At 44.9% G+C, this 18,195-nt stretch overlaps 1 protein-coding gene across 3 annotated transcripts in view; it reads right to left on the bottom strand.

Annotated features, from left to right (window-relative positions):
• MTMR4 (myotubularin related protein 4) overlaps positions 1-18,195 on the bottom strand; it is a 92,713-nt gene that overhangs the window by 43,279 nt on the left and 31,239 nt on the right. For 2 of the 3 annotated variants that reach the window (XM_069761445.1, XM_069761446.1), the window contains exon 3: positions 5,470-5,556. In XM_069761445.1, the coding sequence (XP_069617546.1) occupies positions 5,470-5,556 (87 nt within the window). Of the gene's footprint in view, positions 1-5,469; positions 5,557-11,736; positions 11,900-18,195 lie in introns of those variants that run through there. The other variant, XM_069761444.1, reaches the window with a different exon arrangement.

Genomic DNA, 18,195 nt, shown 5'->3' with positions numbered 1-18,195 from the left:
GGATGGCACCATTGAAGCTCTAAAAAACTATAGGGAGAAAAATACTTTATCTAAAAAACTAATTAAAGCTGCCAAAAAGGAAACAGAGAAGCACATTGCTAAGGAGAGTAAAACTAATCCCAAACTGTTCTTCAACTATATCAATAGTAAAAGAATAAAAACTGAAAATGTAGGTCCCTTAAAAAATAGTGAGGAAAGAATGGTTGTAGATGACGAGGAAAAAGCTAACATATTAAACACCTTCTTCTCCACGGTATTCACGGTGGAAAATGAAATGCTAGGTGAAATCCCAAGAAACAATGAAAACCCTATATTAAGGGTCACCAATCTAACCCAAGAAGAGGTGCGAAACCGGCTAAATAAGATCAAAATAGATAAATCTCCGGGTCCGGATTGCATACACCCACGAGTACTAAGAGAACTAAGTAATGTAATAGATAAACTATTATTTCTTATTTTTAGTGACTCTATAGCGACAGGGTCTGTTCCGCAGGACTGGCGCATAGCAAATGTGGTGCCAATATTCAAAAAGGGCTCTAAAAGTGAACCTGGAAATTATAGGCCAGTAAGTCTAACCTCTATTGTTGGTAAAATATTTGAAGGGTTTCTGAGGGATGTTATTCTGGATTATCTCAATGAGAATAACTGTTTAACTCCATATCAGCATGGGTTTATGAGAAATCGCTCCTGTCAAACCAATCTAATCAGTTTTTATGAAGAGGTAAGCTATAGACTGGACCACGGTGAGTCATTGGACGTGGTATATCTCGATTTTTCCAAAGCGTTTGATACCGTGCCGCACAAGAGGTTGGTACACAAAATGAGAATGCTTGGTCTGGGGGAAAATGTGTGTAAATGGGTTAGTAACTGGCTTAGTGATAGAAAGCAGAGGGTGGTTATAAATGGTATAGTCTCTAACTGGGTTGCTGTGACCAGTGGGGTACCGCAGGGGTCAGTATTGGGACCTGTTCTCTTCAACATATTCATTAATGATCTGGTAGAAGGTTTACACAGTAAAATATCGATATTTGCAGATGATACAAAACTATGTAAAGCAGTTAATACAAGAGAAGATAGTATTCTGCTACAGATGGATCTGGATAAGTTGGAAACTTGGGCTGAAAGGTGGCAGATGAAGTTTAACAATGATAAATGTAAGGTTATACACATGGGAAGAGGGAATCAATATCACCATTACACACTGAACGGGAAACCACTGTGTAAATCTGACAGGGAGAAGGACTTGGGGATCCTAGTTAATGATAAACTTACCTGGAGCAGCCAGTGCCAGGCAGCAGCTGCCAAGGCAAACAGGATCATGGGGTGCATTAAAAGAGGTCTGGATACACATGATGAGAGCATTATACTGCCTCTGTACAAATCCCTAGTTAGACCGCACATGGAGTACTGTGTCCAGTTTTGGGCACCGGTGCTCAGGAAGGATATAATGGAACTAGAGAGAGTACAAAGGAGGGCAACAAAATTAATAAAGGGGATGGGAGAACTACAATACCCAGATAGATTAGCGAAATTAGGATTATTTAGTCTAGAAAAAAGACGACTGAGGGGCGATCTAATAACCATGTATAAGTATATAAGGGGACAATACAAATATCTCGCTGAGGATCTGTTTATACCAAGGAAGGTGACGGGCACAAGGGGGCATTCTTTGCGTCTGGAGGAGAGAAGGTTTTTCCACCAACATAGAAGAGGATTCTTTACTGTTAGGGCAGTGATAATCTGGAATTGCTTGCCTGAGGAGGTGGTGATGGCGAACTCAGTCGAGGGGTTCAAGAGAGGCCTGGATGTCTTCCTGGAGCAGAACAATATTGTATCATACAATTATTAGGTTCTGTAGAAGGACGTAGATCTGGGTATTTATTATGATGGAATATAGGCTGAACTGGATGGACAAATGTCTTTTTTCGGCCTTACTTACTAACTATGTTACTATTGATGGTCAGTTTGGTAACTTATAGACTATAACACATATGTAAAACCATAATATACAAGATACAGATGATCCAGTGACAATCCAGCTCTGCAGCCTCTTAGATTTCCTTGTAATGCACCGATTTCAAGAAGTTTTGCTGAATACCTGTCTCCCTCTACAATGGCGCTGCAGCTTGGGGATGGAGGGAGGATAACGCAGCACCTCCTCCTGCTGTCAGATACGTGCATATTACGCCAGCTACCGTAATCACCGAGGGTCCCAGAGGACTTTTCTTACTATCAAGGGCCTGTCCATAGTAGCAGACTCCCCCTTCCAGTGTGGTTTCTTTCACCCACTGTCCATGTGCCCAATTTCCATACCACAGAAAGCTGTAACATGTCAGCGAGAATCTTTATGTTGGTAATTGCTCCATAAATGTACGGGCACAGCAGAAAACATTTGTGTTCGTGAATAATTAACAATATAAACCGGCCTGGAATAAAAATACACTGTAGCAAATTGGATCAGGATGCAGAGCATAACGGCGTAAAGGGCCAGCAACCCTGAAAGTCCAAATAAATAAGACATTGCACACATGAGGGCTTTTTTTTTTTTTTTAAATTAAAAGGGGCTATCCCAAGACCTAAATCCATTCAACCACCCAGGTTTACACAAAGTATACTCTGACTGTCATGTGTGACTTTCCGGACCCCATTACAACACTAGAGCCCCTTTCAAGCTTTCAGGGATGAGGTGAAACTTGCAGTTTCAGCACACTAACAAGCAAATTGTCTCTTCGGGGCGTAGGAGGGCTACAACTCTAGCGCCACCTATAGGAAGTAGCCATCCTGAAAGTCAATGTCGACCCTTTAACGAGGCTTGTCACATGACACAGGATAAACGCCAAACCAGAATCTCAATTTGCAGACACTGTTTTGGGGGTACCACCCCTCATCAGTGCAAAGTGTGAGATTTGGTTTGGCGGGGTGAGAGGCAGTTGACCGGGATCCACTCCTTAGTCCCAACAACAAAGTCTGCTCATACCCTCACCGACCCCACACATCACTCATGAGGTCTGTGTCCAAACACAGCAGGAAACGCAATCAATGGAAAGCTGTGAATGAAGGGGGCTGGCTGATTTCTCCTTCATCATCCCCTTAGCGGACACATACTTGGATGACGATCCAACAAAGCAGCCACATGGATCAGTGTCATTAAGGAAGCAGAAACAAGACTTCCATAGACATGTACCAGTCCCCAAAGCAGGGAACCTGCATCCTATTGGACCAACATATACATGTAGAAGTCACACTATTATGTAAAAAGATCATTGGCATATAATTAAAATTTTCCTGGATAAGCCCTTAAAAGACATACTGGCATAAAGCACAAACACCTCACTGCTTCCATGCCGTGCTCTCCATCACATGGATATAAGCCATTCCAATATTCAGTCTACTACACTGAATTTACTAGAACATAAAATTCCACAGCACCTCTCTACACAATGAGCACACTGCTACCCAGCATCCTGAGCTCGGTGCTCCATGGCGGGGCCAAACATTACAGTGGGGAAAATAAGTATTTGACACACTACCGACTATGCAAATTTGGTCTGTAATTTTCCATATTGCAAGAAGACTTGTTAAAAAGTTGATTGTGACTTGTAGGATCGCTACTTCCAACAGGTGGCGCTATAGAGTTAAAGTCCTCTTTCTCTTTGAAGAGGCAATTTGCATATATTGTAGCTATATACATCTATAGGTTCCTTCATAGAGCTGTGTGTGTCTTTACGTGCCTACATAGCAGTGTGGTGTATGGGTATACGTGTATACGGGGGCTGTCAGAGCCTGTCTACAGGCGGTTATTGGTATTGCAGTTCAGCTTCACAAGTGAATACTGCACTGGATGAGAGGTCACATGAAATGCAAGTGCCATATTCCTAAAAGGTGATTGATAAAACTAAGAAAAAGAAAACACAGTAAGGCTGTGTGCACACGATGCAGATTTGGTGCAGAATTTTCTGCATAAAATCTGCACTAAATCTGCATCTCCTGGCAGAATCCGCAGGTGCGTTTTTGATGCGTTTTTTGTGCGTTTTTGATGCGTTTTTTTACCAATGGATTTCTATTATGGAGGGGTGCAGAAACGCTGCAGAACTGCACAAAAGAAAGAACTGCACAAAAGAAGTGACATGCACTTCTTTGAAATCTGCAGCGTTTCTGCGCAATTTTTCTGCACAGCTTTTTTTTTCATATTGATTTACATTGTAGTGTGATCACAGTGCAGTTCTGCAGCGTTTCTGCTGCAGAAAAATCTGCTGCAGTTCTGCACTAAATCTGCATCGTGTGCACATACCCTAAGGCTTCCCTATCTTAGAGATGAACAGTAAAATCAGCACGCCAAGTTTACTATTCAATGGGACTGAGCTTCCAACATGAGGCCAACCCTGACTGCTGGCACGGCCAACCCTGGCTGCACGAGTGCAACTGCAGGACATGGTGCAGCAGCGCGAGCAGTGACCCCCTACAGACAGGCTGAGCTTTTGGTTACACTATGGCACTATAGGGCAGTATAAATGTGGGAGAGGGACATTAAACTGCTCTTATGTATTGCCCGTCCACTTCTTGCCACCTATAGTTAGGATTAGTTATGCCAAGCTAGGATAGCTCTATGTACACATTTTTTTGCAGACGTCCCCTCTACAGGACATTACTAATTTGTTAAAGAGTACTGTACGCCATGCAAGGGAAGGTGAAAAGGACATGTCAGGCTTTTGATGGGTGAATGGAGCATTTCCCAGCACATGAGTCAAATAGAGCGCTGTGTGCACAGAGCTTTACCTCGTCATAAATTATATGGTTTGTAGAGGAGAAAGCGGTTTATAAAAGGTGGAGCACAAACCATAGACCTCTCCATTCAGGTTACAGCTATGACTTTCAAATTCTAACAGGTAACAACAAAAATAGAATTGTCTTTCTAGATTGCCAAAGTAATTACTGCAACATCCTATTGGTGTAGAAGAGCAGCACTTCTTTTGTCGCCTCGTTCCTCTGCTGTGCAGGTGTGGGGACAGGAGCAAACCCTGCTCGTCTCTGGCTGGGGAGCAGCTGGCTGCAGCACAAGTCTCCCACTATCCTGTCTGCCAGAGAGACATGGCTCAGACACCTCCGTTATCATCTGAAGAAGTGGACGACAAGGGGGGGAATGAAACCCAGATACCTGCAGGACTGTGATCCTGGAATCAGAGGTGGTCCTCATTCCCTCTTATTTACAGACATGGGTGGCCAGAAACGACCAGATCCAGTAAGAAAAATAAAATTAGAAAACCAAAACACAGAGTGTGTATGTGCAGTAAAGTACGGCGTCAGGTAATGAAGGTGTGCATATGGCAATACAGACCAAGCGAGCGTCCCGTGTGGGCACCGTGGCCAGGCTGCAGTGACAGCGGCCCTTCCAAGTGCTGGGCATTGGCAATATACAGTAAGGAGGCGACTGGTTTCTTGGCGCCTACAGCGCGTGTGATAAAATCTCACCTGTAACTTATCCTCTTCTTTCACTAGTTCCCGGGGTGGGAACAGATCCTTGGCTTGGATATATTCCAGACTGGGGGGTTCTTCACCCTGAAAAAAAGCAAGGTAAGAGTGATAAGTGATTTACGTAGGATATTAGTTTTATCATACTCTTCTAGGTTTAGTGTTCCTTTTAGAGTCACCAGGAGATAAACAGCTGAAGAGTGAGACTGGCAGTCTATAGGATTTGATATAAGGTTTTGGAACAGTTTAGAAAACCTGCAGGAAAATTAAAAAAAACACCACAAGGTGTACATATCTGTCCCCTATTTTCTACCGGAGAATGGCAGAGTACATGAAGCTTATGGGGCACTTGGATATGTAGATAAGCGTCAGACGAGGATCTGTAGGATCACAATGCAGCGATCACCTGACAAGTGAGAAAAACACTCAGAAAAATATAACATTATAATTGACAGCACATCAGTACAGGTAAAGAATGTGCTGCCGGGAACAGAGTCACCCTCTAAGTGACTGTACTGCTCGGCCTGTCTAAGCAAGCAGGGAAACGAGTGCCGAGCAACTTGCTATATAGTCAACCAGCGATTCATAGGCCACGTTCAAACGTTCAGAATTTACATCAGTATTTGTAAGGCAAAATCAGGAGTGAAAAAAATAAAAAGCATTGAACACACTGAAAGGTAACCTGTCCAACACACCTTTATCCTGGTATCTGCCATCAGAGGAGTCCGAACACAACCATACACTAGGAGATCAGCGGGACCCTTATGTATGAGCCCTATACAGGGAGCAGACGGCGCGAGGACAAATCAAAGATCGAGTCCTACTTTTCTCAGTTAAAATTTCAATGAGAGAAATAGGTCAAAAGGACGAAATATAGGCTTGGATTTTTAATGTTAACTTTCTCGTGTCGGGTGAAGGGGGGTGCTTCAGTATGGTTAGTGTCCCCTTAAGAAAGATATTACAGTTTGTAGTATTACAGAAATTTTATATATATATATATATATATATATATATATATATATATATATATATATATATATATATATATATATATATATATATATATATATATATATATACACACACACAAAAAATAAGTATTTGATACACTGCTGATTTGCTGAATGCAGAGGTCTGTAATTTTTATCGCAAGTACACTTCAACTGTGAGAAGATAAAATCTGAGGCTATGTGCACACGTTGCAGACTCTCTGTGGATCCGCAGCGTTTTTTGGGGTGCAGACACGCTGCAGATCCGCAATTGATTTACAGTACAATGTAAATCAATGAGGGGGAAAAAAAAAAAGCTGTTCACACGTTGTGGAAAATCCGCTGCGGAAATGCTGCGGTTTAAAAGAAGTAGCATGTCACTTTTTTGCGGATCTGCAGTGTTTTTGTACCCATTCCATTATAGAAATCCGCAGGGGTAAAAAACGCAGCAAATCCGCAGCAAAAAAAACGCTGTGGATCAACACAAAAACAAGCAACAAATCCGCAGCTGCGTTTTCTGCCAGGAGAGGCAGAATCCGCACCAGAAATTCCTAAGCCTAATCCGTAACTTGTGCACATAGCCTATAGGTTAAAACAAAACAAACAAACAAACAGAAAATCACATTTTATGATTATTACAATTGCATTTTATTGCATGAAATAAGTATTTGATCACCTAACCACCAGCAAGAATCCTGATTCTCACAGACCTGCTAGTTTTTCTTTAAAGGGAACCTGTCACCCCCCCCAGGCGTTTGTAACTAAAAGAGCCACCTTGTGCGGCACTAATGCTGCATTCTGCCAAGGTGGATCTTTTAGTTCTGGTCCCTGGCACTGCTCAAATAATCGTTTTTATAATGTGCCCCTCATAGCTCTAGTTTGTCAAGGGGGCAAGTCTTTCCCGCCTGACACAGACGCCTCACAGCCATCAGTCTTTTGCTCCTTTCCCCTGGGAGCCGCCTCCTCAGCATTCAGTTATGTCCCCGGCACATGCGCTGTCATTTGTTTTCTCGGGCATGCGCAGTTAGTGCTGTCCTTCGACTGACATCACATGTAGGAAAGAGGTGGAGGGAGATGGGGGAGAGCCTTAGAGAACTACTGCGCATGTGAATAAATCAGAAGAGACTGGCGGGATCTCGGGTTGCGTGTACACGCAGGCGCGAGAATGAAGACCTCATGTGATGTCAGTCGAAGGGCAGCACTAACTGCGCATGCCCAAGAAAACAAATGACAGCGCAGGTACCGGGGACATAACTGAACACTGAGAAGGCGGCGACCAGGGGAAAGAAGCAAATGACTGATGGCTGTGAGGCGTCTGTCAGGGGGAAAAGACCTGCCTCCCTGACAAACTAAAAGGTATGAAAGAAATTATAAAAACAATTCTTTCAGCGGTGGAAGGGACCTCAAATAAAAGAGCCACCATGGCAGAATGCAGCATTAGTGCTGCACAAGGTAGATCTTTTAGTTACAAACGCCTGGGAGGGGGAGGGGGGGTGACAGGTTCCCTTTAAAGGGACACTGTCACCTGAATTTGGAGGGAACAATCTTTAGCCATGGAGGCGGGGTTTTCGGGTGTTTGATTCACCCTTTCCTTACCCGCTGGCTACATGCTGGCTGCAATATTGGATTGAAGTTCATTCTCTGTCCTCCATAGTACACGCCTGCGCGAGGCAAGATTGCACCTTGTGCAGGCATGTACTACGGAGGACAGAGAATGAACTTCAATCCAATATTGCAGCCAGCGGGTAAGGAAAGGGTGAAACAAAAAACACAAAAACCCCGCCTCCATGGCTGAAGATTGTTCCCTCCAAATTCAGGTGACAGTGTCCCTTTAAGAAGGCCTCCTACTCATTACGTGTATTAAATACACCTTTTTGAACTCGTTACCTGTATAAAAGACACCTGTCCATACACTCAATCATATTCCGACCTCTCCACCATGCTTATGACCAAAGAGCTGTTTAAGAACACCAGGGACAACATTGTAGACCTGCACAAGGCTGGGATGGGCTACAGGACAATAGGCAACCAGCTTGGTGAGAAGGCAACCACTGTCGGCACAATTATTAAAAAATGGTACAAACACAAGATGACTGTCAATCATCCTTGGTCTGGGGCTCCAAGCAAGATCTCACCTCGTGGGGTAAAGATGATTCTGAGAAAGGTTCGGAATCATCCCAGAACTACACAGGAGGACCTGGTCAATGACCTGAAGAAAGCTGGGACCACAGTGTCGAACATTACCGTTAGTAACACTACGCAGTCATGGATTAAAATCCTGCAGGGCACACAGGCTGGTTCTGCTCCTGCCACATGTCCAGACCTGTTTGAAGTTTGCCAACCGCCATCTGGATGATCCAGAGGAGGCATGGGAGAATGTCATGTGGTCAGATGAGTCCAACATAGATCTTTTTGGTATCAACTCTATTTGCTGTGAGTGGAGGAAAAAAGGATGAGTACAACCCCAAGAACAACATCCCAACCATGATGTATGGGTGGGTGAAACATCATACTTTGGGGGTACTTTTCTGCAAAAGGGACTGACGACTTGCAAAGTATTGAAGGGAGGATGGATGGGGTCATGTATCACAAGATTTTGGCCAACAACCTACTTTCTTCAGCAAGAGCAGTGAAGATGGATCGTGGCTGGGTCTTCCAGCATGACAGTGAACCAAAACACAGTGTGTGCGTGTGTGTGTGTGCGTGTGCGTGTGTTCGTGCGTGTGCATGCGTGTGTGCGTGTCTCACACTCTTGGCACCTCGACAGCGGCTGATTGAGGAGCAGAACAGCTCAGCTCACTTAACGGTTTCTTGGCCAAGAATGGGTCCTGCAAATTGGCCACTACTGAAATGAACAGAAGTCATAAATAATCAAATTATATTTGTTATAGCTGGCAGACATTAAGTGTGTGAGTGTGTCAGTCCCAACACTTACCCAGCTGATTTAGTTAGGGAAATCTAATGCACGTGGGGAAAATATAGAATCTCATGATGGCAGAAAAGGATCAGGCATGTTGGATTTCAATATGCCTTACCCTATGTTCTCATAAAAGATAAGCCGGCAGCAGAAGTGTGTGAGCAGCTTGTTCCCCTCTGCCTACTGAAATTACATGCATGCTCAGTGTAGCAGAGTATGCGTGTGTATGAGAAAGCAAGAGGAACAGCTGTTGACCAAACAAGCCTTCAGCTCCTAACTATTGAAGGGCACATTAGACAGCCGACACTGGTTAAATAAAGATGTTGAAAATGCATTTCTCTATTAGAAAAGCTGCACATCCCCCTATACCTTGAAAAAAGGAAACCTGTACATATTTGGGGCTACACTGTGACTTTGGCCACAACATATGACGTGTGACAAAGGTTTGCTCAGTGCGCGGCTACATCACAGTACAATACAAGTGACAGGAGACAGGGTTGGACTTCTTGCACGTTCTTTGTCACAGTACCTCAAGGTTGCAAATCAAGCCCATTCACTTATATTATTGCACTGTGACGTAACAGCGGAAGTGAGCGAACTTGGGTGCGTGACAGGTGTCGTGGCCAAAGCATTACCCCAGCCAGAATGGGAATACTACACCAACAGGTCTCATGTGTATTACAGTTCAAGAGGTCTACAGAGAACAGGTCATCAAGACTGTGCGTGAGGGAATTTGTCAGTCAAGTCATAGTGCCCAAACCATGGGCGGCATGAACCCGATCCGGGCTGTGTGACTGCAGATGAGTATGTTTTAATCTGGAATGCTCCAGATAATCAGCAAAAACAAAGTATAATGAACCATCCAGGGACCGTAGGCAGAGAGGAGATGGGTCTGATGTGGTCCCGGACCGGACTCTCCTCACCCCTCTCCAGGCGATTGACAGGGCTCTCCCTATGTACATGTAAGAGAGACCTGTCAATGATTTAAAGTGAGGCAAAAGATAATCTGTCTAGGACCACCCTGGTCTCCCCCAATGGCCCCAGACTGGTGTTGTAATCGTGCAGCCAGACAGACAGACTGATTTATACTGACCACAGTTTTGGGAGCACGAATACAGTCACTAGTTCCTTTAACAAGTAAAAACCATCTTTTCAGTCAGATGTGAAACACAAGATGTCTAGGTTATACCTAATGCACTGGTGCTGCAGTGTCCCTATGAATTATACCAACAGGTCATTAGGAATAAATCCCAGATCCGCAGAGGAGAGCTATGCAAACCACAAATCATACTAAGAGGTCTTTTCCTTCGACTTTCAATCAATAGCCAGGTACATAAATCAATGGGAAGAACTCCCAGGAGTCCCTGTTCCATTCCTCTACGTTCTGGTGTCATACCTATTTTAGCTAAAAATTGTGATGGAGGCAAAGGTGGAAAAGGACAATTGCTTGGGCACCATTACTACTCATGAAATGAATAACCCGATCATAGAGGAGCTTACCAAGCAAAATACACATGTTGATATGCTTGATGATCTTGGCATGTCATCATCCTGTCCTACCCCTGGCATTCACCTTATTAATATAATAAGGCAGCAGGTTAGGATAGTCACAGCATTTACATGGCTATAGATATATAGATATAGATTCCCAATGAGTAGACTTGCAAAATCAGGTGAGAATGGATGGAAACGGATGCTCCATAGGCTCTTAGGAAAGTGAGTAATGAAGTTTTCCTGGTGTTTATCAGCCTCCTCACTACGACAGAGCCGGACATTTCTCCGTATACCTTGGAAGGTTAAACGTCCTGGTAAATGAGTGGGAATGTGACGGGTTTGCAGAGCAATCATTTCCACCCGGACCACGGCCAAACAGCACAACCTGCCAAGTGACGATGTACTTGGCTGACAGAAGGTTTGCCGTCACCGGGCCTAGACAGGTAAGACCTCTGCACCACAAACCATACGTACTTTCTCCAGCTCCATCCATCATGAACAAGCAGAACACAATATGCCTGGGAATGGATGTGAGATTTACCTACACACGCCACGGTGCCCACCAGTGACTATGGGCAACCCCGTCTACACACACCCTGTTACTGGGCATGATGGGCATCCCCAGCGCATACAATAGCAGGCACACAAACAAAAGGCACGTCTAAAAGCAGGGCTTATCCCTGGAAGGGAGTGGTTCAAACTATTCACTACAGAACGCAGCGGAGGCCTGGTGGCTTTGCCAAGTCTAAGGGGTCTTTGTGGGTGTGTGCAGGAAAATGCCAGGTCCCAGTGTCAGACCTCACTCAGAGCACCCTACCAACCCCTCTCCCAGAACATCGCCTCCACGTAGCAGCAGAGCAGACTCACAAAGCAGCTGAGCACCGAACAGTGGGGGCGCGGAGAAGGCTCAGTCATGCTGACAGGGGCTGCCCGGTCCGGCCGCAGCTCGCACACAAGGGCTGGCCCGGTGTCACCATCGCGTCTCCTCTTCTGCCTCTGCACCCACAGCCAGCTCACTGCAGCCTCTCCATCGCACAGAAGAAGGGAGGAGGTGGAGGGAGGAGCAGGTGCTTCAGCTGTCAGTGCTGCCCGATGCCTCCTCCTCTGGCATGGAGTCAGGGACACACACCCCCTCCCATCTGCCGGGGAACCAGGCCCGAACACTGACACCTACAGCCGGTACAGAGCGAAGATGCAGATGGTGGGGCTCAGGGATCCTGGCAATGGAGGCCACAAATCCTGCACTGTACAATAGCATCTGCCGTCTCCTGCAGAGGCATGGTGACCACAGGAGTACCCCACAACACCACCGTCCACTATGGCCACTGAGCCAAGGATGGCTCATCTTTCACAATCACGCACATTTCCCAACCTCCATGCAGAAGATTCATTTTGTCTTTCTTTTCTAAGGTTATAATTAGTGATGAGCGAATATACTCGTTACTCGAGATTTCTCGAGCACGCTCGGGTGTCCTCCGAGTATTTTTTTAGTGATCGGAGATTTAGTTTTCATCGCTGCAGCTGAATGATTTACATCTGTTAGCCAGCATAAGTACATGTGGGGGTTGCCTGGTTGCTAGGGAATCCCCACATGTACTTATGCTGGCTAGTAGCTGTAAATCATTCAGCAGTGGCAAGAAAAACTAAATCTCCCAGCACTAAAAAATACCCGGAGGACCCCCGAGCACGATCGAGAAATCTCGAGAAACGAGTATATTTCACTCATCACTAGTGATAATACAAAACATTTTTATCCATTTTATTTGATACCACAGTTCGTGAGCACAAATCTCAATAAATAGAAACAACTTTCTTTTTGGTGTTCAATGTTGAGGAGTGTATGTGGGATATGTCACGCCTCACTCCTCGACATTGAAATTGCAACACAAAGAAAAAAAAGCTGTGGTGTTCTGGAAATAATAAATTACAGAATCAATAGAAATGGTAATACGCATTTACACACTTAGGCTGCCATCAGTGAGGTTATTAATGGCTGTCTGATGACTGTTCTTCCCCCCTAAATGCAAGTGGGCAAATCATCAACATCCTCTGCTGGCAGCTCCCATTACAATTGCCAATCAACGATGTGCTTAATGGGAGACAAGTCCGGAGACACTGCAGGCTGTGTGTGGCCTGAATCCGGAGACACTGCAGGCTACGTGTGGCCTGAATCCGGAGACACTGCAGGCTACGTGTGGCCTGAATCCGGAGACACTGCAGGCTACGTGTGGCCTGAATCCGGAGACACTGCAGGCTACGTGTGGCCTGAATCCGGAGACACTGCAGGCTACGTGTGGCCTGAATCCGGAGACACTGCAGGCTACGTGTGGCCTGAATCCGGAGACACTGCAGGCTACGTGTGGCCTGAATCCGGAGACACTGCAGGCTACGTGTGGCCTGAATCCGGAGACACTGCAGGCTACGTGTGGCCTGAATCCGGAGACACTGCAGGCTACGTGTGGCCTGAATCCGGAGACACTGCAGGCTACGTGTGGCCTGAATCCGGAGACACTGCAGGCTACGTGTGGCCTGAATCCGGAGACACTGCAGGCTACGTGTGGCCTGAATCCGGAGACACTGCAGGCTACGTGTGGCCTGAATCCGGAGACACTGCAGGCTACGTGTGGCCTGAATCCGGAGACACTGCAGGCTACGTGTGGCCTGAATCCGGAGACACTGCAGGCTACGTGTGGCCTGAATCCGGAGACACTGCAGGCTACGTGTGGCCTGAATCCGGAGACACTGCAGGCTACGTGTGGCCTGAATCCGGAGACACTGCAGGCTACGTGTGGCCTGAATCCGGAGACACTGCAGGCTACGTGTGGCCTGAATCCGGAGACACTGCAGGCTACGTGTGGCCTGAATCCGGAGACACTGCAGGCTACGTGTGGCCTGAATCCGGAGACACTGCAGGCTACGTGTGGCCTGAATCCGGAGACACTGCAGGCTACGTGTGGCCTGAATCCGGAGACACTGCAGGCTGTGTGTGGCCTGAATCCGGAGACACTGCAGGCTATGGTGGCCTGAATCCGGAGACACTGCAGGCTATGTGTGGCCTGAATCCAGAGAGACTGCAGGCTGTGTGTGGCCTGAATCCGGAGACACTGCAGGCTATGTGTGGCCTGAATCCGGAGACACTGCAGGCTGTGTGTGGCCTGAATCCGGAGACACTGCAGGCTACGTGTGGCCTGAATCCAGAGAGACTGCAGGCTATGGTGGCCTGAATCCGGAGACACTGCAGGCATATTCAGGCCACACAGGCTGTTCACAGTAAATCTAACCACTGTACATTACGCCAGTCTACAACAATCCCAGGAGTAGAACCTGAGTGATGTTCCCTCATTAAGAACTCATGAAATTGCCCACCTGGTCTAATCAGAATTGAAGAATGGCCGCCCTCGTGGCCTAAAGCATCTCTAGACAAGTTTGTCATTGAGCACATCTTGGAAGTCACTGTCAGCAAAGCCGGTGCCAGCTGCGGATCTTGATTTGCCAAGTGTATGTTGCGTGGCAGAACATTCCTCAGACAACCATTATTAACATCTCTGACAGTATGCCAAAACGTGAAAGTGCAGGTATATGTGTGGTGCTAATACTCTATACCAAAATTAAAATGTTGAGGTTTTCAAAATGTTGTTCCAATTTGTTTTATCACGTGTATATCTTTAACATGTCTATCAATCCTGTGATTACCATAATTCCACAACTTTCCTTAGAGTTTGTGTATAGAATATATCATATAGACTACCTTTCTTGTATGTGGTATAGAATTTTTTTCCCCCATAAATGGCACAGTATAGGAAACAAGCGAGACATAATGCACACATTTCCATTTAGTGTGTGATATTTTACAGCGGTTTTATTGCTATATTACTGCGGCCGGGCTGCCTACAAAAAGGTGTAAATTAACTAACGAGAACCCCTGGCATTCAGAAATAACACCTTTCTGCTATATATACACAAAGAAAAATTATATACACACACAGTGTCAAAAGTTTGGACACACGTGTTCATGCAATGGTTTTCCTTCTTACTAGAATGTGCACACTTTAAATTCAGACTGAAATGGTCAAAACCACAAAAACACATGTGGAAAGAAGAAACACGCAACACAAAGCAGATTGGTGTGTTAAATCAAAATATCCCTCTTTTACTCTGACAGCTTTACAGACCATTGGCATTTCTCCAACAGACTCAAAACAGTTCCCAGAGGTGCTGAGTAGTGATGAGCGAATGTGCTCTGATCAGGCGTTATCTGGGCATGCTCGGGTGCTAACGGACAATCCCTGCAGGTGTTACGGCTGTCGATTAGCCGTGAGACATGCAGCCGTGGGGACTCTGACATTTTTCAAGCACGCCGAAGACACTCGGTTAGCACCTGAGCATGCTCAGATAACACCTTATCAGGGCACGTTTGCTCATCACTAGTACTAAGCACTTGCTGGCTGCTTTGTCTCTTCTCTTACTTTGGTCTGCCTGTAGAGGTAACTAAATGACATCTGATCGGTGCATATTGTGCCGCTGGTCAGTCCATGTAGACGCTCCCTTATAAGCAGCCTCAACCAGATTATCTTGCTACTATAAATCCATCTATAAACTCAGAAAGACATTATTTCAAGAGATCACTACTTTTTTGCTACACCGAGAACCTCCAAAACATACAGGCGCTTCTCACAAAATTAGAATATCATGAAAAAGTTTGTAACCGTTTGTCAGACTCCTATAAAGAACTGAACGACACCATGTGTGAGATCCGCTTGCTGTCACACAGGTAGAATCCAGAAGATTATTTGGTGCACGGAAAAAGAATCTCTGAGCTTGGAGGGCCTTTAGTGGTACTCGGAATCTAAAGACTATTAATGGCAATTCATCTATACTCCTCTAATGGGTTAACACCATGTAGTACACATCATTGCTTGCACGTTTCAGACCTATAATGAGTAACTTCCTTTTTAATGTGTGTGATTCCAAGCAGGGACACTGTACAATGACTGAGGGTTGCCTCTTTAAACTTTATTGTAGAGATTTTATTCTTTATTTCAGTTCTTCAAAGCAAAAAGTGAAACTCCTATTATATAGAGTCATTACAAACAGAGTGATCTATTTCAAGTGTTTATTTCTGTTAATGTTGATGATTATGGCTTACAGCCAATGAAAATCCAAAAGTCATTATCTCAGCAAATTAGAATACTTTATAACACCAGCTTGAAAAATTATTTTAATATTCAACATGTTGGGATACTGAAATGTACGCTCAGTAAATGCACTCAATACTTGGTCGGGGCTCCTTTTCCATCAATTACTGCATCAATGCGACGTGGCATGGAGGCGATCAGCCTGTGGCACTGCTGAGGTGTTATGGAAGCCCAGGTTGCTTTGATAGCAGAATTCAGGTCGTCTGCATTGTTGGGTCTGGTGTCTCTCATCTTCCTCTTGACAATACCCCATAGATTCTCTATGGCGTTAAGGTCAGGAGAGTTTGCTGGCCAATCAAGCACAGTGATACTTCACACTAGACCTCAGCTTGGATTGTGGCTTCTCCACTCTTCCTCCAGACTCTGGGACCTTGATTTCCAAATGAAATGCAAAATTTACTTTCATCTGAAAACAACACCTTGGACCCCTGAGCAACAGTCCAGTTCTTTTTCTCCTTGGCCCAGGTAAGACGCTTCTGGCATTGTCTATTGGTCATGAGTGGCTTGACACAAGGAATGCGACACTTGTAGGCCATGTCCTGGATACATCTATGTGTGGTGGCTCTTGAAGCAATGACTCCAGCAGCAGTCCACTGTTTGTGAATCTCACCCAAATGTTTTAATGGCCTTTTCTTAAACCTTTCAAGACTGCGGTTATCTCAGTTACTTGTGCACCTTTTTCTACCACACATTTTCCTTCCACTTAACTTTCCATTAATATGCCTGGATACTGCACTCTGAACAGCCAGCTTTTTTTTTTCTTTTTTTGTGGTTTACCCTCCTTGTGGAGTGTGTCAGTGACTGCCTTCTAGACACCTGTCAAGTCAGCAGTCTTCTCCATGATTGTGGATCCTACTGAAACAGACTAAGGGATATTTTTAAATGCTTAGGAAGGCTTTGCAGATGTTTTTTGTTAATTATTCTAATTCACGGAGATAATGAGTTTTGTATTTTCATTGGCTGTAAGCCATAATCATCAACATTAACAAAAATAAACACTTGAAATAGATCACTTTGTAATGTCTCTGTATAATATACAAGTTTCACTTTTTGTATTGAAGAACTGAAAAATTAACTTTTTGATGATATTCTAATTTTGTGAGAAGCACCTGTATATACTGTATATGAAAGGGTAGCAAATCTTCACTTTTCTGAGCTGCGGATTGCAGGGACGTTTTGTATAAAGTAGTCCTACATGGTTACAGAACAAACTTCCACATACACACTTGCGTTGGCCTTGACGGATGGAATTCCCAAAAGTTATTTCACCTGATTTATTTCCTCAAATACAAATTATTTAAAAATTCCCATTTTTCTTGTAATTGTTCATGCAAGTACAAAATACATAGACGCTACCCAACATTAGCAGCTTAAAGTGTGGCATGTAGACGATTCTTGGAGCTCTAAAGTTGGCCACAGACCATTAATAGTGGTCAACAAAAGGCTTGTTAATCGGTCCGCTATATCTCCAGACTTAACCATACACACACATGAATGTGCTGTTCAGCTGAGCGTACATGTGTTCTCAATAGGGAGAGGGGAATTTGCTGCTTCCAGACACATTAGGCGGTGGCTTAGCTCCCTTGATAACAATGAATCATGAGAGTGTTAAACTTTGTGGACCACCACGAGTCTCCTCCACCGAATGTTGATGACAGGACACTGGCAAGGGGACACAGTACCAAGTGTGGAGAATTATTGTTGTTCTAGGAGGAGATTGTAGGTTTTCATTATTTCTTAATATTAGTGTGCCCAGGGTGGTGTCACTTTCAAAGTAGTGAATAGCCCCTTTATAAACTAACTAGATGGTGGCCTGATTCTAACACATCGGGTATTCTAGAATATTCTGACTGACTGAACGTGTTCAGTAAACGTGACTGAACTGTCACACTGTGACCGACTGAACGTGTTCAGTGACTGAACTGTCACACTGTGACTGACTGAACGTGTTTTGTAAACGTGACTGAACTGTCGCACTGTGACTGAACATGTTCAGTAAAAGTGACTGAACTACGGCCGGACTGCGCCTGTCGCTGATTGGTCGAGGGCGGCTGGCGCGACCAATCAGCAACGCGGGCTTTCCATTACAAACAGACAGAATTAGACGATTATATAGTAGACTAGATGGTGG

The sequence above is a fragment of the Ranitomeya imitator genome, chromosome 3 (genome assembly GCF_032444005.1).
Source record: "Ranitomeya imitator isolate aRanImi1 chromosome 3, aRanImi1.pri, whole genome shotgun sequence".
NCBI lineage: Eukaryota > Metazoa > Chordata > Amphibia > Anura > Dendrobatidae > Ranitomeya > Ranitomeya imitator.
Note: the sequence above shows the minus strand (reverse complement) of the source record. Positions and strands in the feature narration are given on the sequence as shown.